At 39.5% G+C, this 22,632-nt stretch overlaps 1 protein-coding gene across 1 annotated transcript; it reads right to left on the bottom strand.

Moving 5' to 3' along the window:
* Positions 1-12,336: 12,336 nt before the first annotated feature.
* Positions 12,337-21,849, bottom strand: GZMK (granzyme K). The gene is made up of 5 exons (XM_020897120.2): positions 21,667-21,849; positions 21,247-21,394; positions 15,614-15,764; positions 14,570-14,839; positions 12,337-12,735 (listed from the first exon to the last, which is right to left on the bottom strand). Exons 1-5 carry the CDS (start codon positions 21,728-21,730, stop codon positions 12,574-12,576), a joined length of 795 nt encoding a protein of 264 aa, XP_020752779.2. The 5' UTR covers positions 21,731-21,849; the 3' UTR covers positions 12,337-12,573.
* Between the last annotated feature and the right edge of the window lie 783 nt (positions 21,850-22,632).

The following is a 22,632-nucleotide window of genomic DNA, read 5'->3' as shown; positions in this document are numbered from 1 at the left end:
GTGGCAGCTGCACCAGCACAGGCAGATGGCAAATGCTTCTGGTTGTTCAGTCACTGGCAAATGCTCTTGGTGAGTGACAATTTGAAGTTAACAGGAGCCTGATGAACACCTCCAAGGCAGTTATAGTAGACACTGTTGGTGCCCATATCCCCTGGCTGTCACTTCTGTATTCCCAAGGCTGCTTTCTCAGAAACCTTGAGCCCTGTCTCAGGGTGCTTTATTCTCTAGCTCTGGGGTTACATTCGGCCCATGAGCAGGGCAAGCTGGAAGTGCAGGAATGTTAATGACCCTGGAGTAACTCTCCAACATCTCTAATGACGGTGGGTGAGTTGGTGGCTAATGCCCCAGCTTCCTAGTCCCATATTTGGAGTGACTCTGAGGTGTGTTCTGCACTGTCTCCCAGTTCTGCCATGGGGTTGAGTTCCCTTGCCCATACTGGTTGTCAGCGTAAAAAAGTACCCTTTATTACCTGTTTATTCTCACTCCTCTACTATCCTAGTGGTTTCCTGGTGTGTCTCATAACTAGGTTACCTGCACACTCAAATTCTGGTATCAGTTTCAGTGTGTGTGGATGGAGAGGTCTCCCTCATCGGTGGCTCAGATGGTAGGGAATCTGCCTGCAATGCGGGAGACCTGGGTTTGATCCCTGGGTTGGGAAGATCACCTGGAGAAGGGAAGGGCTACCCACTCCAGTATTCTGGCCTGGAGAATTCCATGGACAGAGGAAACTGGCAGTCTACAGTCCTTGGGGTTGCAAAGAGTTGGACACAACTGAGCAAATTTCACTTTCTTTTTCACTTTCATATCACCAAGAAATGCTCTGATACCAGCTAGGGTGTCCTACAATTTAACTCAATTCTGATGGTATCTATCTATCAGAGAGAGCATCAGGTTCCACAGGTTAAGGGCTCAGTCCCACAAGACTGCCCTTGCTTTGGATGCCAATTGAAATTCCAGGTTGTTACTTGTGTTTTTGACTGACTTGCTATATATCAGAAGTTCCTATGACACCCTTCATTAATATCTGAGAGTGGCTCTCAGATTCAGGAAACATGTTTACTCACTGAATTGTGGCTTTATTACAAAGAATACTAAAGGATACGAATCCACAGTCAGATGAAGAGATACATAAGGCGAAGTTCTGAACAAAGAAGCTTCTGTTCCTGTGAAATTTGGGCCTGGTATGGTGGCATGTGGAAGGGCTCTGTTTCACCAGCCTGGAAGCTCTTTGTACCGCCTTCTTTCAGGTTTTTATGGAGGCTTCACTACACAAGCACGATTGATTAAATCATCGGCTATTGGTGACTGATTCAACTTTCAACTCCTTTTGCCTCTCCAGAAATCAGGGGGCAGAACTGAAAGTCCCGTTGTAGGTTCCCTTGGCAACCAGCTCCCAATCCTTAGGTACTTTCCAAAAGTCATCTCATCAGTCCTTAGGTACTTTCCAAAAGTCATGTTATTAATATAAACTCCATTGTGGAGGAAAGGTGCTTGTTATGAATAGTATGACACCCATTTCAGCTTTGTGGCTCCCAGGCAATTTCAGGACCTGAAGTGAAAGTGAAAGTTGTCAGTCATGTCTGACTCTTTACGACCCAATGGACTTAACAGTCCGTGGAATTCTCCAGGTCAGAATACTGGAATGGGGTAGCCTTTTCTTTCTCCAGGGGATCTTCCCAACCCAGGGATCGAAGCCAGGTCTCCCGCATTGCAGGCGGATTCTTTACCAACTGAGCTATGAGGGAAGCCCCAGGACCTAAAGACAGGAGACCAAATATTGTAACAAAAGATGCTCCCATTGCTCTTATCACTAAGAAAATTCCAAGACTTTGGGGATCTGTGAGCTAGAAACCATGGAGAAGACCAAAAAGATATTAGAAATACACTTTGGTCATTTGAGTGACCAGATATATATTTTTTATACATCATGATATCTCACATTCAAATCTGTACCTCAGGATCTGTTTTGGGGGAAGTCCAGAGCAGGATAGCAGTCTTCCAGCATTTGGCTGGGGCTCCCCATGCCTCTTGTTCTTTCTGCCTCTCCCCATTCTCCGCATCTGCAACTACAATTTCAACCCCCAAATTTAAGGGCTCTTTTTCTTTTATTTAATGATTTAATTTTGGCTGCACTGGGTCTTCGTTGCTGCCTGTGGGCTTTCTCTAGCTGCCGTGAGTGAGGGCTGCTCTCTGGCTGTGTGTGGCGCGTTCTCATTACGGCGTCTTGTTGCAGAGCATAGGCTCTAGGGCACCCCAGCTTCAGTAGCTGTGACACAGGGCTTAGTTGCCCTGCGGCATGTGGGATCTTAGTTTTGGAAACCGTGTTCCCTGTAGGCAGCTTCTTAACCACTGAACCACCAGGGAAGTCCTAGGGGCTATTTTTCTGATGTAGCTACTAGTATTTCTATGGAAATCTCCCCGGGATAAGTAAGGAATAGGTATTCAGAATTAACAGTATCACAGAATCCTCCTGAAATAAGCAAGCCACATAGACTGACACTTGGGAAGGGGGAAATGTCAAAATAAAGCATTTCTCTGTAGAACTCAGGAATTCAACCTTCTTGACAACCAATTCCTAAATGAAATCAGGAAACTCAAATTTGGGCTGGAAGCAACTTATCTGACATCTCTTGCATCAATACCACCATTAACAGAATTTGCAAGTTGTATCCATTCTCAGACTTATTGACCCTGATAGTATTTTAATAATTACATCAAGTTCATCAGGCTCCTTTGAAATATAACTTTATACAGATTTGGAAAATATCACATTTCTAAATCTTTTATGCAATGAACTGACGAGAACAGGCATCTTATTAAAATTAATGAAATAATTTTCTCCTTAAAGTTCAATATTGCTAAAAGTGAAGTAGTATTTAGACAATGATGACAAGGCCAAAACAAGTAACTGTGAAAGTTATCTCTTTCAGACCAAGCATACTAAGTGCTTTTGTAACCTTTTTTTTCCCTCCTACAAAGTAATGACAAAGCTTACCAAGTCTAATACAAGGGATGGTTCATTGAAATTTCAATTAAATGATAATATTCAATGTTTATAGAGTTTTTTTTTTACCATAGTGCTCCAAGAATTATCAAACAATAATTGAACTTTCTAAGTCACCTACTTCACTGCCTCTTACCCCTCACCTTTATGAAGAATTTTTAAAAATAACTTCAAGCATATGATAATTATATTGTTAAAAGGTTCTAGAAGTAGAGTTTTATCAATTTGTCATTCATTTTTTCAATCATTCATCATTACAATAAAATTTACATTTATCCATCCATTCATCCACACACTCATCCATCTACTTACAAATTTTTATTAAACAACCACCACATGTGAGGTCTTATGGTAAATTCTGGCTATACAGTGGTGATCAAAACAGTTATGGGTCCCAGCTCTCATGGAGCTAGTAGTATAGTAAATTCTACAGCATAAATTCTAATAAGATTTACGTGATTATACTGTTTCCATCCAAAATAATTTTTGAAATATGCTTTTCCTAATTAGGATTCAGATAATTTCAAGTATAATACTTTCAATTGCACAGATTTAAAGATAAGAACATTTGAAAAGAGAATGGAGGCCTTGTCTGAATACAGCTGAGTTCAACAAACACAAACCTGTATTCCATGCAGGTTAATGTGGTTAGATCATATTATGAGGTGTGCCAGTGTGGCAAAGCAAGGCAGTGGCTCATGGAAACCAATATATTAGCTCACTTCTGTTTTAATGTTGTTCTGTTAAGTTTTTTAAAAAAATAATTAAGAGAACAGAGGTTACAGGAAAGGCTAAAATTTGTGATGCTTCCATCTTAGAATTCCTATGTCAACTTGGGGTTTGTAAATTTTTCTTCCCTTCCTTGGTCATTGACGCTTCTAAAAGGGCAGATAAATAATCATTCCTGACTCATAGAGCAAGCTGAATCATCTCTAGCTGAGAGAAATGGACCATTTCCTCTGGAGATGTGTTTGCTCACATTGCTTAGTCTTAGGTATCTCTATGCTGGGTTAGGTCCTGAGAGAGTTGAGTTCTCAGAAAGAGCAAATGAATTAACCTTTATTTTCATTGACATGATTTTTACCACAGCAATTGCTGTAGCTTTTTTTCTTTTGTCTAGTCAGAGGTGGGGAGTACAAAACTGGTGATCTAGATATTTCCTTCCCTCTACCTTAGGAAATCGTTGACAAACTGCTAGTGAATCAGGCCTCATCTGTACCGGACAAGAGTGTTAAGAGGAAATTGTCCTGCAGGGATTCTGAATGACTCACACTTGACTGAGCTTTCTTTAGAGCAATTTTTGTATTATAGGTGTTTTATATTGATACATGTTGCCATTATGACTACTCTATGCATATCACTTTTATAATAATTTTTGGAACATAGCATATTTATTTGCATGTTCACATTAGCTTGTTAGATCCTGAGTTCCTACATGGCAAGAATTGTCTTTTCTTTTTGGTATTTCCAAGAATCAGCACAGTGCTCAGTTAATAGTGAAAGTCGCTCAGTCGTATCTGACTCTTTGGGAGTCCATGGACTGTGCAGTCCATGGAATTCTCCAGGCCAGAATACTGGAGTGGATAGCCTATCCCTCTTCCAGGGGATCTTCCTGACCCAGGAGTCGAACTGAGGTCTCTTGCATTGCAGGCGGATTCTTTACCAATTGAGCTATCAGGGAAGCCCGCTCGGTTAATAGAGGTGCTTGATAAGTGTTTGTTGTGTGAATGAATGAATCTCTCTGAATGCTCAATAGTGAGAACTCAGAAGTGTATTTGGATTGGTTATTAATGTGGCCAATCTGCACTGTTGGCTGGTATGACCACATGTGAGCCTACTTAGGTTTTCTACAGCATGGCTAATATTCATGGTATTACTATATCCAGTGTTCTTCCAGTGGAGTTGCTCTTGTAGTTCCAATGGAAAAGCTGCTATATTATTTCAAATGGTTGTGAAATAATAAATAATAATCTCAAATGTCAGAGAAAATTCTTTTCATCAAACTTTACAAAAAACAGTTCTACAAGATCCACTTACAAAATATACACAAAAGGAGAAAATAGTGTTACGGACTACTGAGTACCATGTATTATTTTTATAGAAGGAACAAGAATGTTTGCCATGCAGCAGTATGAGGTTAAGATAAAAATATCTTTTCAAATAAGTCAGGGCATTTTTTCCCCATGTTAAGCCACAGGATGAAACAATGAGAAGGAAGTGATTTATTGATTATAACATTTAAAAGTTACTTTTCTGAATCAATTCTTATTTTAACAAAATCATTTGGAAGTTTGGAGGATATGGGCATAAGGGCATAAAGACATATGCTTATCACTGTTTGGAGCATAACAGGGACAGAAATTTTAGGTTTCTGATTTTTTTTTTTTATTGTTTGTTAAAATTTATTGAAATAAAGAACCATTCAAATCTATGGACAGTGAACATTGGTAGTCTCAGTAGGTCAAGTACAAGAGGAAAAAAAAAAACCTAATCTTAAGAAATAAAATTTGAGTATAAAATGCTGATTAGATCATTTGAACAGCCTGTTTGAAATATATTCACTCATTACACTTTATTGAAGAAATACCTGATGTTTCTCCCAGTTGCTTGATTCTTCATACTGGATAAAATTTATCCCTGGGGATTTAAGAATAGCTGAGTAGCCTAGTTGAGAGTAGCATGTGGCAGACAGAGTCAACAAACTGGCAATTGGAACGCCTGACTTCCCTCATTGCTTCCTGAGAAGCAAAATCCTTAACCATGTGATATCTATTAGGATTGGTCAAAGATGTATAATGGACTTCCTTGTGGCTCAGTGGCAAAGAATCTGCCTGCCAATGCAGAAGACGCAGAAGATGAGAGTTTGACCTCTGGGTCAGGAAGATCCCCTGAAGGAGAAAATGGCAACCCACTCCAGTATTCTTGCCTGGGAAATCCCATGGATAGAAGAGACTGGCGGGCTATAGTCCATGGGGTCACAAAGAGTTGGACAAGACTGAGCATGCATGCATGAAGATGTATGTAACAGAAAGTTCCAAATAATAGTGGATTAAACATATAAATGTTTGTTTTCTTTCATGTTAAGGAAGTTCTCAGGTAAAGAGGACAGGAATGGTAGACAGGCTCCTCTCTGTTTCGTTGTCGCTGACACTTGGTCTCTATTCAGCTTTGCCACATGGTACCAGGATTTTTGCTGGAGTTCTAGTCATCACATCTACAATCCAGGCAGTAGGAAGGAGAAAGGGGAAAGGGGCACTCCTTCCTGCTGAATCAGTTTTCCTTAAAGGAACTTCCTGGCTAAAAGTTTATTAGTTTTGCTTATCCTTTCAAAGAACCAGGTTCTTGGGTTCAAACGTTGTTTGGGATTTTTCTTGTTTCCTGAGGTAAGCTTGTATCACTATAAACTTCCCGCTTAGAACTACTTTTGTTGAGTCCTATAGGTTTTGGATGAAAAAGCTTAGGAAACCAAAAACAAAAGGAAAAGACAACCTATGAAATGGGAGAAAATATTTGCAAATGATGCTACTGGCAAGGGATTTATTTCTAAAATATACAATCAGCTCATACAGCTTAATATAAAAAAAATCAAAAAATGGGCAGAAGATATAAACAGACATTTCTCCAAAGAAGATATACAGATGACCAACAGGCACATGATGCTTAATACTGCTAATTATTAGAGAAATGCAAATCAAAACTACAATGAGGTATTACCTCACACCAGTCAGAATGTCCATCATTAAAAAGTCTATAATTAATAAATGCTAGAGAAAGTATACAGAAAAAGGAACCCTACTATACTATTGGTGGGAGTGTAAACTGGTGCAGCCACTTTAAAGAACTCTTCCTCAAAAAATGAAAGTTACCATATGACTGAGCAATTCTATTCCTGGGCACATATCCAGAAAAGACAATAATTCTAATTCTAAAGGTATCTGAACCTCAGCATTCATAGCAGCACTATTTACAGTAGCCAAGACATGGACACAACCTAAGTGTTCATTGACAGTTAAATGGATAAAGAGAATGGGTATATAGGTGTGTGTGTGTGTGTGTGTGTGTGTGTGTGTGTGTGTATATGAATATTACTTGGTCATAAGAAAGAATGAAATAATGCCATTTGCAGCAACATGGATGGACCTAAAGATTATCATATTAAGTGAAATAAGTCAGAAAAAGGAAGACAAATATCATATGACATCATTTATAAGTGAAACCTAAAGTAAATGACACAAATGAACTTATTTACAAACCAGACATAGACTCATAGACATAGAAAGCAGACTTATGGTTATCAAAGAGAAAAGGAGTGGAGAAAAATATAGGAGCTTGGGATTAACATATATACATTACTACACATAAAATAGGTAAGCAACTAGAACCTACTGTATAACATAAGGAACTATATTCAATGTCTTGTAACAACCTATAACGGACAAGAGTCTGAAAAAGAAGTTCTATGTGCGTTTGTGTGTGTATGTATAACTCAGTCACTTTGCTGTACACTTGAAACTAACACACATTGTAAATCAACAATAATTTAAATTAAAAACAATTAAATTAATGGGAAAAAATAAAGTGACTTTCTGGAAGCTCCAAGCCAATGATTTTTACTTACATCTCCTGGACCATTACTCACACTGAGAGAGCCTGGAAAAGACCATCTTTTAGCTGTGTACATTTGTAACTCCAAATAAAGTTTGAGGTTTGTTACCCGGGAATAAGGAGATGGCTTTTGAGAGGCAAATCAACAGACCCTGCTATTGAAGAAACCAGATAAAACACAGGTAAAAAAAGCCATAACACTTTCTGGGTGTTATTGGATGATCAGAGTACCAATGGGAATGTGTAGAGATACTCATTTAGAGATACTCCAAATGTGAGTATCTGTGGCCAGAGCAGGGATGGCCCAAGTACTCTCTGAGGGAAAGGCAGGTTGTAGATCTGTTGAAATGTCTTATGGGGTAGTTAAAATCATTGTGTTGGCAAATTTACCAAGATTCAGGCTTAATCTTCATTACTGTAGGGATTGAAACTTGATTTTTTCATTTTAAAGCACACTGGAAGTAGATATGAGTCTTAAAGAGAAAATCAAATACCCTTAATTGAAAGGTAAAAAAAAAAAACCCATAGGTGTAGGAAAGCAAAGTGTTTATTATTATTTTGCAATAAGAAATAACTGTCTCAGGGAGCAAAATGCTCACAGAAGTTTGCTTGGTGAGCATGGAATTAGAAAAAGACCAGATAAATCATCTGAATGCCTAGTGGAATTAGGCTAAAGGCAGGATGGGCTTGCTGTGGGATCAGAAGACAGGTGTAAGGACTCATCTCCCCCTCTTCCCTGTATCCCCAGACATCCTCCTATCATTCTGATTGGGATGCTCTTGAGAATTGTTCACTTTCAAGCTGATTACAGCCTATCTTGTAGACTTGGGAACCTCACTGTCTCTTCAGAGTGATTTGTGTATTTCCACTCTAACCCAGTATGTGTGGAGTTTACAATTTTAATTCTGTTAAAAATTTAACTCTCAGAGGGCAATTTAACTCTACTTACTTCTAAGTTCTCAGGAGATGCCTCAGTAAAGCCCCATATGCTGCCTCTAATAGGCTGTTACATAGACATTTACTGTTAAAACTAGAAAATGAACATAACCCTTTCGTGGTGGAGGATAAAAGGTGAAGAGGAGGGTATGTCAGTCTAGAGTTGACTGGTATGACTCAGCAAAAAGACTAAAACAGTTAACATTTGTAAACAGGAAGTCAACATGTGAAAGCCTGAAAGCAGGGCTGAATCTTGAATTCAAGGAACACAACTGTTGAGTCAGAATGACTTGGTACTCAAAGAACTCATAAGATAATGCATGGGTAGCTTTCACGTGTGTCTCAGTAATCTTGTGGAATTGTAAGCTTTTTGACAGATCTGAGTATTTTTCCCTTGGACAGTCTGTTTTCTCCCTCATCACACGTGTGTCCTTTCCCAAATGGAGAGCTTTGTCAAAGAGGAAGAGGGGCCTGACTAACTGAGAGCAGCTCTCCTTTAATGAGATAACTTTCTGAAACGATCAAACTCTGAAGTACTAGTCTTCTGATTGTTTCAGGGTGAGCTGGGATTTATTTTGTGCAAAAACTGTTACCTAGTCCTATGTCAGTTTAATTGCTCACCTGCATTAATACTGATTATATTTGGACCTAATTGTTTTCAGTGCTATCACTTTTTATTAAAACTGGATAGACATAAAATAAAGCATGAAGTTTTTCCTGTGTCTGTGAGGAATGCAAATATATTCTGTCCACAGTTATGAGGAAAGGAGAAGGTGGGATAACTCAGAATGACAACAGATAATATGTTCCCCTAAAACCTTTGAGCAGTTTAAAAATGTTTAAATTTTAAATTAAGAATTTAAAAAAATTCAAATAAGAGAACTTTTAAAATATGCCTCATTTTGACTCTTATCTTATCTTTGAGGCCATCAGTTCAGTTCAGTTCAGTCACTCAGTCATGTCTGACTCTTTGCGACCCCATGAATCGCAGCACGCCAGGCCTCCCTGTCCATCACCAACTCCTGGAGTTTACTCAAATTCATGCCCATCGAGTCGGTGATGCCATCCAGCCATCTCATCCTCTGTCGTCCCCTTCTCCTCCTGCCCCCAATCCCTCCCAGCATCAGGGTCTTTTCTAAGGAGTCAACTCTTTGCATGAGGTGGCCAAAGTATTGAGGCCATAGATGGAATCAAATAAGCCCTCAAAGACAGAATTCCCCACACTAAAATGCTATATTCTTTTAGGCTATTTTGGGAAGATTTTGGTATGTTTAATAAAATATTACTTCCCTGAAAGGATGAGGGATACTTTTCAATTGTAGGCTCCATCATCAGCTGCTGGTCAAAATAAACTGTTTATCTTCCAATTTCAGAGTCACCAGAACTTCCATAGCTGTTGACAGAAACTTCCTCTCTGGCAATCTGATCTGGTGTGGACTATTGGATGTGAACAGCATGGAGTCTAAAATCAAAACACAACTCTCAGGTTTTTAGCAACAAATTATCAGGATACTCACCAACTGCAATCCGAGGAAATCTCAACAGTCCTTTTGTTATATTAAAGAGACTTACAACGATATGTTCCATGGATTTGAAATTTAGATAATTATTTTTTTAACAGTGAGTCCAGAGTTTCTAATAACCCCCCCTCTCTTTTTCTTATGAAATATAATCTTGGATTTCTAGATCATAATTAGTATACTTTCAATGATTCAAAATGATGCTAAAATGTAATTTTTAAAGAATCATTTTCTACTTTTTCTCAAAGTAGTTCTATAATTTTAATTAGATTCCTTTTTAACACAGTGCTTCCATTTGTAAGTATTCATAGTCAAATAGCTCTGGCTAATGTTTCTAAAAGCCATGACAATAAACAAACAAGCATAAAAGAATCTATTTCTATATGAATGCAAGAAAACTCAATGCCGTCACATGGAAAAGAGCATTATTTCTCTTCTGAAACCCAGATTAAATGTAAAGGCTGAGATGAATCCTTTGACTGCTGACCATTGAAAGAGAAGCCTGGATTATGCGCCCATGCTCTGCTACGCCCATTCAAATTAGAAATTGTTATCACCGTAATCACTGGACCACCACAATCAAGGACAGCTAAGACCCTCCAGTGGCCCTACTGAATTGCACTTTGGTCTTCAAGTGTCAATTCATATTGAAGGATTTGTTAAAAAAAAAAAAAAGCCATGAGATTTATTGTTCTTTTTTTGTAAGATGTTATTAAGGATGTTCATTATCGGTGGCTTTCAGATTTGAGCATTTATTAGAATCAACTACACTGCTTTTAAACAGTGCAGATTTTCAGGCCCACCTCAACCCTGTTCAATCTGAATCTCTAGGTAAGGAGCCAGAACAGTCTATATTCCAAAACATCTTTCAGGTTATCGTGATGCCTTTGGTAGAAACATATGAACCATGGCACTATGTCTTTCTTAAGGGGATTATGGAAGACAGTTCTGTTTCCAGCACCAGTGGCTCTACTTCTGGAAAAACAGTATTTTTATTTCTTGGATACTGTAATTCATATAACTGATTGTGTTGATCTCTCTGCATTGATTCATAGGGCCAAATATGGCTCCTTCTAGCAAAAGTGTAGGGAAGAAATTGTGGTACTTTGAGTATTAACAACGTTCCTATGTTCATCTTCTCTTTTTCACTCTCATTTCCTCCTTGTCTCAATTCCTTCACCAAATTACTATTTGTTTTAATTAATTAGCTATTTAATTACATTTATTTACCTTTAGACCCTCTTTACCCATTTCTCTTACTCCTTACCCTCCACCTCTGGCAACCACCAATCTGTTCTCTGTATCTGTGATCTTTTTTTTTAAGATTCTACATATAAGAGAGGTCATTTAGTATTTGTATTTCTCTGTCTGACATTTCATTTAGCATAATGCCCTCAAGGTCCATCTATGTTTTTGAAAATGGCAAGATTTCATTACTTTTTACGGTTGAATAATATTCCATTGTGTGTGTGTGTATGTGTGTGTGTGTATGTATGTGTGTGTGTATAAACCACAATTTCTTTATTTATCATCCATTAATAGCTATTTAAGTCATTTCCATATCTTGGCTATTGTAAATAGTTCTGCAATGAACATGTTGTTATTTACTTGCTAAGTTGTGTCTGACTCTTTGCAACCACGTAGACTGTAATCCGCCAATCTATAGCATTCTCCAGGCAAGAATACTAGAATGGGTTGCCATTTCCTTCTCCAGGGGGGTCTTCCTGATCTGAGTCTCCTGCATTGGCAGGCAATTTCTTTACCTCTGCATCACCAGGGATCATTGCAATGAACATGGGGTGCGTATATCTTTTTGAGGTAGTGTTTTAATTTTCTTCAGACAAATATTTGAAAGTGAAATTGATGGATCACATGGTATTTCTATTTTTTTGAGGGAAAATTGTTTTTAATTTCACATTTTTTTATTGCAGGTATTTTTATATGTTGCTTTAAATCCTGTTTGGAAGAAAATGTGACATAAAAATAATAAGCACTATCTAAATATTTGTATAAACCTTGATGATTTTCTTTTCACTTGAGCTGGGATGCTTGAATTTAGTGTTTCTTCAGACATGACTTAGCAACTGAACAACACCAATAATTTTAAAAATACAGCTTTAAGAATGATATAGCAGAAATAACAACATAAACATGGTTGAAGGTGATGCCACAACTGTCTTTTTTAATCATCTTTTTGTCCTTTGTGGGGGTGTAGATTGAGTTGGGGGACATATCATTCCTTGTATTTTATTTCCATACAAGACAAATAGACACTCTTCTAAACTTTATTCAGAATAAAAGCAGCATAGTAGAAATACATCAGTGGTACATGTGAAAAAGAACTTGATTCCTCAACAAAATCAGTCCTAACAGGTCAGGAGTGGACCCTAACTGTGCTCTACTTTAACTACATTCAAGTACCTGTGCAGGTAAGTTAGCCTGTGGAACACATTATGAAACAAAAATGAAAACAAGTAACTGATAGAGCCAAGAAAATCATCTGTAGTCTTAGTCTGCATGAGATGGGGCCAAGTTGCTTTTGATCCAAGCTTGGTATTTCCGGGTTAATAGGATGTAGATTCCAGGTTTCTTGGCATCACCACATTTAGGACCTCCAGAAACTAAGGCATGAAAGGCACCTTTGCAGATCAAGGGGCCCCCTGAGTCACCCTGGAAGGAAGAAAACGGGCAGATATTTGGCAAGAAGATGTTGAACTTTTGGACCATCAACTGTTAATAACCATCAAACGATTATTATCTGGGTCATTGGTTTCTTTGTGTCCTGTGGAGTGCCTGATACAGCCTCTGAGCAGTATAGGTTCTCTGTGTCTCTCTCTCCATCCAGAACCATGGTTCTGTCCATTTGTCTGTCTGCCTCTTTGTCCATGTCACTGTCTCAAAGACTATGTATATATGTGTGTCTTTTAGCAGTCAGTGGGACTGTTGAGCTTTTTTCATTAAGATATGGGTAGACAAGGAAGTTTGAAATAATCCACTGAAATAAAAGAAATTTTTAAAATTATGAATTTCATTTTGGTGCTCTTGGGTTTGAAATCAAGTGGCTATTGAGGCTGAGAGAAAAGAGCAATGTATTAGAGTAAATGTCTTGGTGGTGGGCACTCTACCATCTCTATTATATATATATTTTCCATTGTCATAGGATTGAACATGGGGCTCTGAACTTAGTAAATACTTGCCCAATGAACAGATCCTTGAGGACTCACTCTGACAACAAAACATGTAACAAAAATTCTGTCAAGGAAAGTGACAAGGTAATAGAGAAGTAAGCCTGGCCTTTCAGATAAGGAGCTGGGTTTTGAATCTAAAGAGCAGCCTTTGTCTCTGCTGCCATGCAGCTTGCGCTTGGTTGGCCATGAAAATAGAGGTTTGGGGGTGACAATCTTGGGGCACTGCAGTCACACATCATCTTTGAGATCATCAGATCCTCCCTTTAAAAAATGTATAATATAGTATGCGAATGTTTGTTTTTTTAAAGTAATCCATCTGTGCTAGGTAGCCTTCATCACCTGTTAACATGGTGGCTGTTTAGTCATTCCGTTGTGTCTGACTCTTTGAGACCCCATGTACTATAGCCCACCAGGCTTCTTGGTCCATGGGATTTCCCAGGCAAGAAAACGAATGGGTTGCCATTTCCTTCTCCAGGGGATCTTCCCTACCCAGGGATTAAACCTGGTCTGCATTGCAGGAGGGTTCTTTACCTACTAAGACACCAGGGAATTCCTTTTTTTTTTTTTTAATGCCTCAAAAAACAAAGATTTTGAAAAACATGACTGATGTTCTTTTAGTCAGTTAGCAGTCAACATTATTTAAGAAACACAGAATGTTTAATATACATTTGATCTTTTTGCATTTGAATTTTATAAGACCTCTGTGTTAATTAGTTTAGGGGCTTACCCGGTGGCTCAACAGTAAAGAATTTGCCTGCAACGCAGGAGATAAGGAGACATGGGTTCAATCCTTGGGTCAGGAAGATCCCCTGGAGGAGGGCATGGTAACCCACTCCAGTATTCTTGCCTGGATAACCCCATGGACAGAGGAGCCTGGTGGGCTACAGTCCATAGAGTCACAAAGAGTAGGACACAACTGAAGTGATCGAGCATGCATGCACATATTGATTAGTTTAAAGCTGGGGTGGGTCAGGGATTGAGAGATTATTTCCTAGTCACCACTTGTGACCTCAGGGTTGGTAGGCTTTCTAAGGAGGGTAGTACCCCTCAGAGGAAGCCTGTAAAAGTTATCAGATGTAGTCCATTACCCTGATTAACAAACATTAATGAGTGCTAACTGTGTGTTTCACAAGTTCTACGGCTTACTTGCAGTGGCAGATGAGAAAGTACAGTGAAGGCTGTGCAGGATGGGAGAGCACCTTTTTGGAGTTGTGATGCTGTGTTCGCCACGCCTCTGCTCCTCGCTGTGAGTGTGCAGATAGAGCTTGACTATGGCCCAGCACCCTAAAATGCCTGTTTGAGTGAGGGATTCTTACCTGACAGGAGTCCTTCTGGCCTCTGGCGTCTCCTGCACATAGCATGGTTCTAGTTATAATAGGGTTGTGGTTGTAATAATCTCGGCTGTTGCACGTTTTTCGATTTATGACAGTGACAGTGACTTCTCGCAGGGTATCCGAGGGGGTTATGAATTCTGGGTCAGTAGCTCCCCAGCCAATAACCTGGCATTTTGTTCCAGCTGTGATATCATTTTTAGTTCTTGGGTGAAGCAGTTGGACATGTCTGTTGAGTATTGCGGCCGTGTGAAGCTGACAGATTAAAAAGAGAATAAATGATCGTTTATCCCCAGTAGTATTTTGTGATTAGTCCGAGCGATGTATGTGTGGTCCCTCTGTTCTCTGAGGGCGTCCTTCTTCTTGAATCTACTTTGGTGGTAGCCCGCAGCTGCGTTTGTGGTTGTTGCTTTTCTGAACATGCTCATCATTCCCTTTAGAGCTCAGTGATGCTCAGGGAGGAAGCTTACATAGAGCAGGAATTTTGCCCAGTCTCAAGCCAATTGGCCTTTACTCTGCATTGGATGATTTTCTGTGGAATAACATCCATAGGTCATGACTTTGAGGGCTGGGCTCTTTCCTGCTGGATAGGACCCTTGAGTATGGTCTAGACTGAGTTTGGACTGGACTTAATATGGTCTAGACTAAGTTGTAACTCACTTCTGTGTCCCTGAAGTCACTTGCTTGGCTCTGTTGTATGTGACTTGTACTTTTCACTTGCTAATGAGAAAATCATTGGGAGAAAAAGCTTGCAGTATGGATCCTTGGGCCTGTTGGGATGTTCTCCTCCCACATATGTGAACATCAGAGCTGTTTTTCCTTGTATAAACATAGCCCAGGCATGTTTATGGTACATTTTTTTTCTTTCAAGGCATTAGATGGAGTACAATGAGCCTTAATAGAATATGTCACAACACATCACCTTGAACAGAGGGAGAATGCTAACAAAATGCTTTGTTAGATGATTTAACAACTGAACTATGAGGTATAAGAATGTTGGAGAAATTGAAGGAATACAATGCTACATACCTTAACCAGCATAATATCATTTGATTTAGGGTCTAATGAAAATTCTGGGAATCGTATGAATTTTTTAATCTCAAATGTTTGCTTGGAGGCCTCATTCTTTGAGAGAGAGTGTGCTCCTAAAACCACTTTGGAAGACTGGCTTTTGGCAAACCTGAAAAAAGCAAAAAGAATAGACACACAGAATGATTCCCCAATCTTCCAGTGGGGAATAGAAATGGCGGAGAGGCCATATACATACAGGAATAAGAACCAGTTTCACGGTAACCTGTTCAGGATTAGGTGGAGTGACAGAGGTCATGAGCCCAATAATGAAAGGATGAAAACAAGGGCCAAATCCATCCCAGTCCAATTCCCCAGCATTGCAAAAGAATTTCAGAACTAGTGCCGAACTGTGGGGGGAAAGAAGGAAAATCCTAAGTGACTGAATTCAAGTTTATTCACCTTCCCAACATTAAATATTTTAATAACTAAAAGGAAAAGACTCAACTCTGGGCTTCCCTGGTGGCTCAGCAGTAAAGAATCTGCCTGCCAATGCAGATTTGATTCCTTGGTGGGGAAGATCCCCTGGAGAAGGAAATGGCAACCCACTTCACGTATTCTTGCCTGGGAAATCCCATGGACAGAGGAGCCTGGCAGGCTACACTCCATGGGGTTGCAAAGAGTTAGACACAACGGGAGCAACTAACACTTTCACTGCATTTTGGAACCACTTGCATTCTACAAAGATGTCCCATTTTTATATGTATTCTCAGGAAACACCCAACTTTGAAGCCTTTTTTGAACAAGGAAGGTGATAAAAAAGAATTATATTTGTTTGCATGTAACTATTTCATTGTCATATGGAAAAGGTCAGGGCAGATTACAATAAAAACACACATATCTGATAAACACACATACATGCTGTTCTATGTTGTGCTTAGCTGGTCAGTCATGTCCGACTCTTTGCGACCCCATGAACTGTAGCCTGCCATGGGGATTCCCCAGGCAAGAATACTGGCATGGGTTGCCATGCGCTTCTCCAGGGGAATCTTCCCAGCTCAGGAATTGAACCCAGGTCTTCTGCATTCCAGGCAGGTTCTTTATCAGCTGAGCTACCAGGGAAGCCCAAACACACACACATATATATAGATGAATAAAGATTAGCAAAAATTTAAAAAGAGCACAGAGACATACAGAAAAAAGAAGAAAAGTTTGTTGCAGGTTTGGGGAACCAGTGCATGACTGTGCTTAAATGGGTTTGTGTATGGTAGGGCTCTGACTGCCGGGAATTAACACTTTGGGGTTTCTACCAAAAGAGTTTGTTTTGAGAATTTCAGCTCTATTTGTTGAAAAATTTGCCTGTTGCAAAATCAGGATGGGGATGAAATTTCTCAAAGGATGTGGATTGGATTTCCTAGGATTGATTCAGACTCAAATTCAGTGTACCTGCTAAATCCAAAACTGTGGAAGGGAAGGATAATATAAAATCCCTGGGGCTACTGATAAAATAGAGAAGACAGATATGTACATAAATAACTAACACAGAAAGGCTGGGAGATATGAATCTGGGATGTGGAAGATGAATTCTGACTAGGGGAAGGGTGCAGAGAAAATGTCTGGTTTTCCTTCATCTTTTACCAATTTCCTTGATTTGTTAATGACTTTGAAGTGTTTTGTTTACTTTTTGTCTCCTCTGGGACATGTGAATACCAAAAACAACCCAAGCAGACCACGAATGTTTTTTGAATTTTCTGTTTCTAGATACAGTTCAACTGTAATCTGTACTACAAAGGTCAATATTTTCTGCTCACAGGATACCTGGAATTACCTGAGTCCCAGAATCTCATGTCCTTCGCTAAATTCAGGTTGGAATTCCCATGGAGGAGAAGCAACAATACCAGCGTCTCATTTGCACAGCACAGTGTTTCCCTATGGGTGGTCCAAAGACCAGCTTCAGAATCATCCGGAGCTGTTTGGCTGCATGGCAACTTTATAAGCCTCATGCCAAGTCCCTTCAAGCCTCTTACTTCCTCTGCCAGTCTGCCTTGGCACTGAGCAGTGTTTCTGCTTAGACCCATTCCTCTGGGGTTCCTATTATTTTGAGGTCTCTTGCATAAGAGAGAAGGGAATGACCAGGCTGTCAGAGATGGGCTATTATGGTTTCATTCCATCAACATGACTGGATCATGAAATTTGTTCCCGAGTGATTACCATGGGCGGTACAGATACACAGATATTAATATAGCATTATTGTTGTTCAGTTGATAAGTCATGTCTGACTCTGTGACCTCATGGACTGAAGCACACCAGGCTCCTCTGTCCTCCACTGTCTCCTGAAGCTTGCTCAGATTCATGTCCAATATAACATTATAATATTAGACGACATTTATTAAATTATTTTAGCGTGTCAGGTTTTGTGCTAAGCATTTCACATATTTTCCCTCATTTAAACCTCACCATAGCCCTGTGAGGGAGGTATGATGATCATCCCCATTTTGCAGATGAGGAAATTGATGATCAGATACATTAACAGACTTGAGAAAGTCCCACTGATACTAAGCAGAGGCTCCAGGATGCAGTGAAAGTAGGATTAAAGCCCTGTTGGTTTGAACCCAAGGTCTGAATTTGTAACCATTCTACTCTAGGAGCCTTGAGAGATTTGCAATGGAATGAGGCCATATGGAAGGGGCGGAGGTGGGGTTCTATCTATAATATGCTGGTTAAGCAGGTGACATGGCTTCCCTTGTGGCTCAGCTGGTAAAGAATCCACCCACAATGCGGGAGACCTGGGCTCGATCTCTGGGTTGGGAAGATCCCCTGGAGAAGGGAAAGGCTACCCACTCCAGTATTCTGGCCTGGAGAATTCCATGGACTATAGTCCACGGGGTCGCAAACAGTCGGAGTGACTTTCACTAAGCAGGTGACGTGATGGGGCGAGTGTTCACTGGGAGAAGGCATTGGTAGAGACTCAGGAGGACAGTAGGCAAGACTTGGTGAGAGTTTTGCTTCTGATAAATTGAAATGCTAAAAATAAGATTATATAAGACACTATTTTTTTCTTTTTGCCAGTTTCCTTTTATAATCAGCATGGCAACTAACAAAGGGGACTAAGTGAAAAACTTAGTGTGGATGGGTAGTGAGAAGGGAACACCCCAGATTTGGCCTCCTTCACCATTTTGCTGAGAGAGGGGTCTAGCATTACTAAGTTATTCCCACAGGATACTTGGGAGTACATTTGTGGGAAGCCACCATTGAACTATTTCATAAATATTTTGGATTTCATAAAGTTTAATATTTTTCTAAGCACCAATATGCCTACATTTTTACACCCAAGTGTCCTGTAGAGGAAATCTGAGCCACATATTCTGGAGTTCTTTTAAACTCCAGCCATTTAAAACAATATTTAGCAATTTTTTTTTAATTCCAAGATTCTTTTTTCCCCATTTTTCAATTTGTGAATGTATTTCTACTGAATCAAGTTCATCTGACAAAATTTAGAATTCAACTTAATAATACTATTTATCTTTGGGTAGTTGGCTATCCACTCCAGTATTCTTGCCTGGAGAATTCCATGGACAGAGAAGCCTGGTGGGCTACAGTTCATGGGGTTGCAAAGAGTTGGACACGACTGAGTGACTAACACTCTCACTTTTCTCCTTTGAGTAGCCCTTTATGGCTTACAAAGGATGTCACATAATGTGCTTTTAGCTTAGCAAAACCCAAAAAACCCTTCTTCTCCAATTTATTTCCCTTTTTTCTATCCAGCATTTGTTCAGCATTTATAATAAATCAAGCTCCATGTCTGGGGAGGTTATAATTCATTTGAATGTGTAACCACAAGCATATCTGAAGTGTGCGTATTTGAAATTGAATGAACATTTATCGATGGTCACCCTCTGCCTAACTGATCCCCAGAGGACAAATGCCCTAGAAAGGACAGAAGTGATGTGTACACGAGTGTTATTTCTGTGACAGCAAGAACCCCGCTTAAATGAAGTAGCCATGTTAAAAAGTCAGAAATTAGTGGCTTGCTATTTAGAAATAAAACAGAAGTGCACATAGTTTGCAGGCTTCAAAATTTCTCATTTGTGTTCAAACAGTCTCATTAAAATGTGGCAAACAAACAAAATCCCCAAAATATGAAAGCAAGGTCAATTCAGTTGTTTCATTTAGATATATAACTGATGCCTAGAGAGCAAATGATTATGGCTAAGAGGTTCTTAAGTGTGGTGCTGTCATGTTTGTAAGGAAAGGGGAAGGTTCATCTTTTCTTATTTTTTAGCTTATTCAGGCAAGAAAGATAAAGAAGAAATATACAAACAAAAAACAACTCCCCCAAACCAAAACAAGCAAATAAAACAACAAACACCAAAATAGTTTTCTATTGCTTTTCCCTTGGTGATGTTTGCAGCATCCCAAGAAGGGTTTTGGATATTTTTAGCTGAAGTAAGAAGACCCTGGACAGTCCCCTGGACTCCAAGGAGATCAAACCAGTCAATTCTACAGGAAATGAACCCTAAATATTCATTGGAGGGACTGACGCTGAAGCTGAAGCTCCCAATACTTTGGCCGCCTGATGGGAAGACCTGACTCATCGGGAAAGACCCTGATGCTGGGGAAGTTTGAAGGCAAGAGGAGAAAGGGGCAGCAGAGGGTGTGATGATTAGACAGCATCACTGACTCAACGGACATGAATTTGAGCAAATTCCAAAGCACAGAGAAGCCTGGCGTGCTGCGTTCCATGGGGTTGCAAAGAGTGGGACACGACTTAGCAACTGAACAGCAGCAAGGCAGTCCTAGAGTGAGAGGGTATAGTCTGTCAACAAATATTCTCATTTTAGGTATCCCAGAAAAATACTCAACCCCTCTTTTTCTGTGTAAATCATCTAGACTTTTTTTTTTTCACCTAGGGAAACTGTTGCCCCTTATAGCTGTGATTCCTAAACTGTGAACTCAGGCTTCTGGGGTAGGCATTGAGCAGGCGAGTTAAGGTAAGGGTCTAAAAGTCTATAAGCAAAGCCAACCTATTGCAATTTATCTGTTTAAGTATTTAAAAATATTTAAATAGATAATTTTTAATCCTCAAAACCCCATGAAGCAGTTATGTACTACAATTATTATAACCCATTTTAAAAATAGGATGCAAAGTCAGGATGTCTGATTTCCCCTAACAAGGTCAGGAACATTGCTGCTTTCAGTTACAACTGTTGCTGTGTTCCCTGGCATTACATGAAGGACTTGAATTTGTCTATTAGGTTGTCTAGATCTCCCAGAAAAGTAGAACTTCGGGCAGAATCAAGGATGTGTGAGATGGTAAAATCGACTGCAATCGGTCAGTTATCACAGAGGCTAAGGATAAATCAGGTGGTGCTAGTGGTAAAGAACCTGCCTGCCAATGCAGGAGACGTAAGAGGCGCAGGTTTGATCCCTGGGTCAGGAAGATCCCCTGGAGAAGAAAATGGTAACCCACTCCAGTATTCTTGCCTGGAGAATCCCGTGGACAGAGAAGCCTGGCGGGCTACAGTCCATGGGGTCACAAAGAGTTGGACACGACTGAAGTGACTTAGCACACACAAGGGTAGATCGAATTTTCTCCCGGGAGAGGCGAGCTTCTTTTCTAGGCAACTTGAGGGAACACAGCGAGGAACACTCACCGAGAGTGGCAGTGGGCTGCTGTGAGCACCCACTGAGGATGGATCAGTACTCCCCCGCAGATGTGGTCGCCGCCATACTGCAGGGACGCCATAAATGGCCTGGAGTGAGGGGACACTTCTCTCCCTCCGATAATCTCCATGTTGAAACCTGCCACAGAAAACCAACAGTTAACGGAACAGATCTAAGTGGATTATTTCTCATAATTCTTTTGACAGTCATTATGTCAGTTTTGAAGATTAAAAAAAAAATCTTTCAGTCACCTAATAGTGATTATAATTTTACTGATGAACAATTGTATGCTACATTATAGTTTATCGGGATCTACATGGACATAAACATTATTTTCATTTATAATGTTATAACACAATCACTAGAAACTCATTGAATGCTGACAGGTGGTAGGTATAGGAGATACTTACACTCTGGAGTCATATGAGTCCCGGCTAGTAGGAAACATAGAAAAAAAGAAGAAAATTTAGTCATGTTAGTGGCTTAGATTTAAGAAGCCCAGATGAAATATTCTGACTGTATCCGTGAAGGAAGAAGAGTCTGAAGGTTGAGTTTTGATTTTGCAGATTTAGCCTTCTCACCACAAGTGTTTTGGAGGTAAAGTTTTTCACACCTAAGATTAAAGTATGTATCAGTTTGGGGAGTTTCAGAATTATGCTTTTAGGACTTTTTGAAGCAAGGTATGTGTGCCATAAAGAACTCATTTCCAGAGTTAATCATTTTCAGTACCTGTATAAGTACTCAAGTTATAAATGGTGAGAGAATAAAAATTATCCAAACCATAAGAACTCAATGAAGAGTTCAAAGATGTTCATTGCTCTAAAGTAATACTTACTATTTTTCCTGGCAGAAAATGGTGCCTATCATATTTAGTTACTATTTTTCATTTGGACATAGATTTATTACATAGACATGGAACCTTGCACAGACCATGGTTGCCTTACAATAAGTCTTAACTAAAGCCTGAATATCATCCAGAGAAACCCATATGTTTTGTAGCAAGCTTATTCCTAGACATGCCATTTTCTCTAAATGTGACCAAATTTGGTTAAATTTTAGTTACATTTTTGGGAGATTTCATAATGTTATTAAAGGGGAACATTGGCAACATATTTTTTAATTCTGAGTCTCTATTTTACTCATTTTTAATTGAAAATGACCATGTGTTTATCCAGGGTCTTAATAATAATATCTTTTCAAAATCAAGGACTGCACTTTGTCACTCTCCCCAGGAACAGATGAAATGCATTGCCAGCCTTTCTATAGTACTTTCTCCTTTATTACAAAAGATGTTAGCCTTAAGCTTCTATGAGGTTCTGTCTGTGCTAGGTGCTGATCAGTAGGGCAGATGTTACCAAATGAATACAGACAGACCA

Source organism: Odocoileus virginianus, chromosome 14, assembly GCF_023699985.2.
Source record: "Odocoileus virginianus isolate 20LAN1187 ecotype Illinois chromosome 14, Ovbor_1.2, whole genome shotgun sequence".
Taxonomy (NCBI): Eukaryota; Metazoa; Chordata; class Mammalia; order Artiodactyla; family Cervidae; genus Odocoileus; species Odocoileus virginianus.
This window is presented reverse-complemented; position numbering and strand designations above follow the sequence as displayed.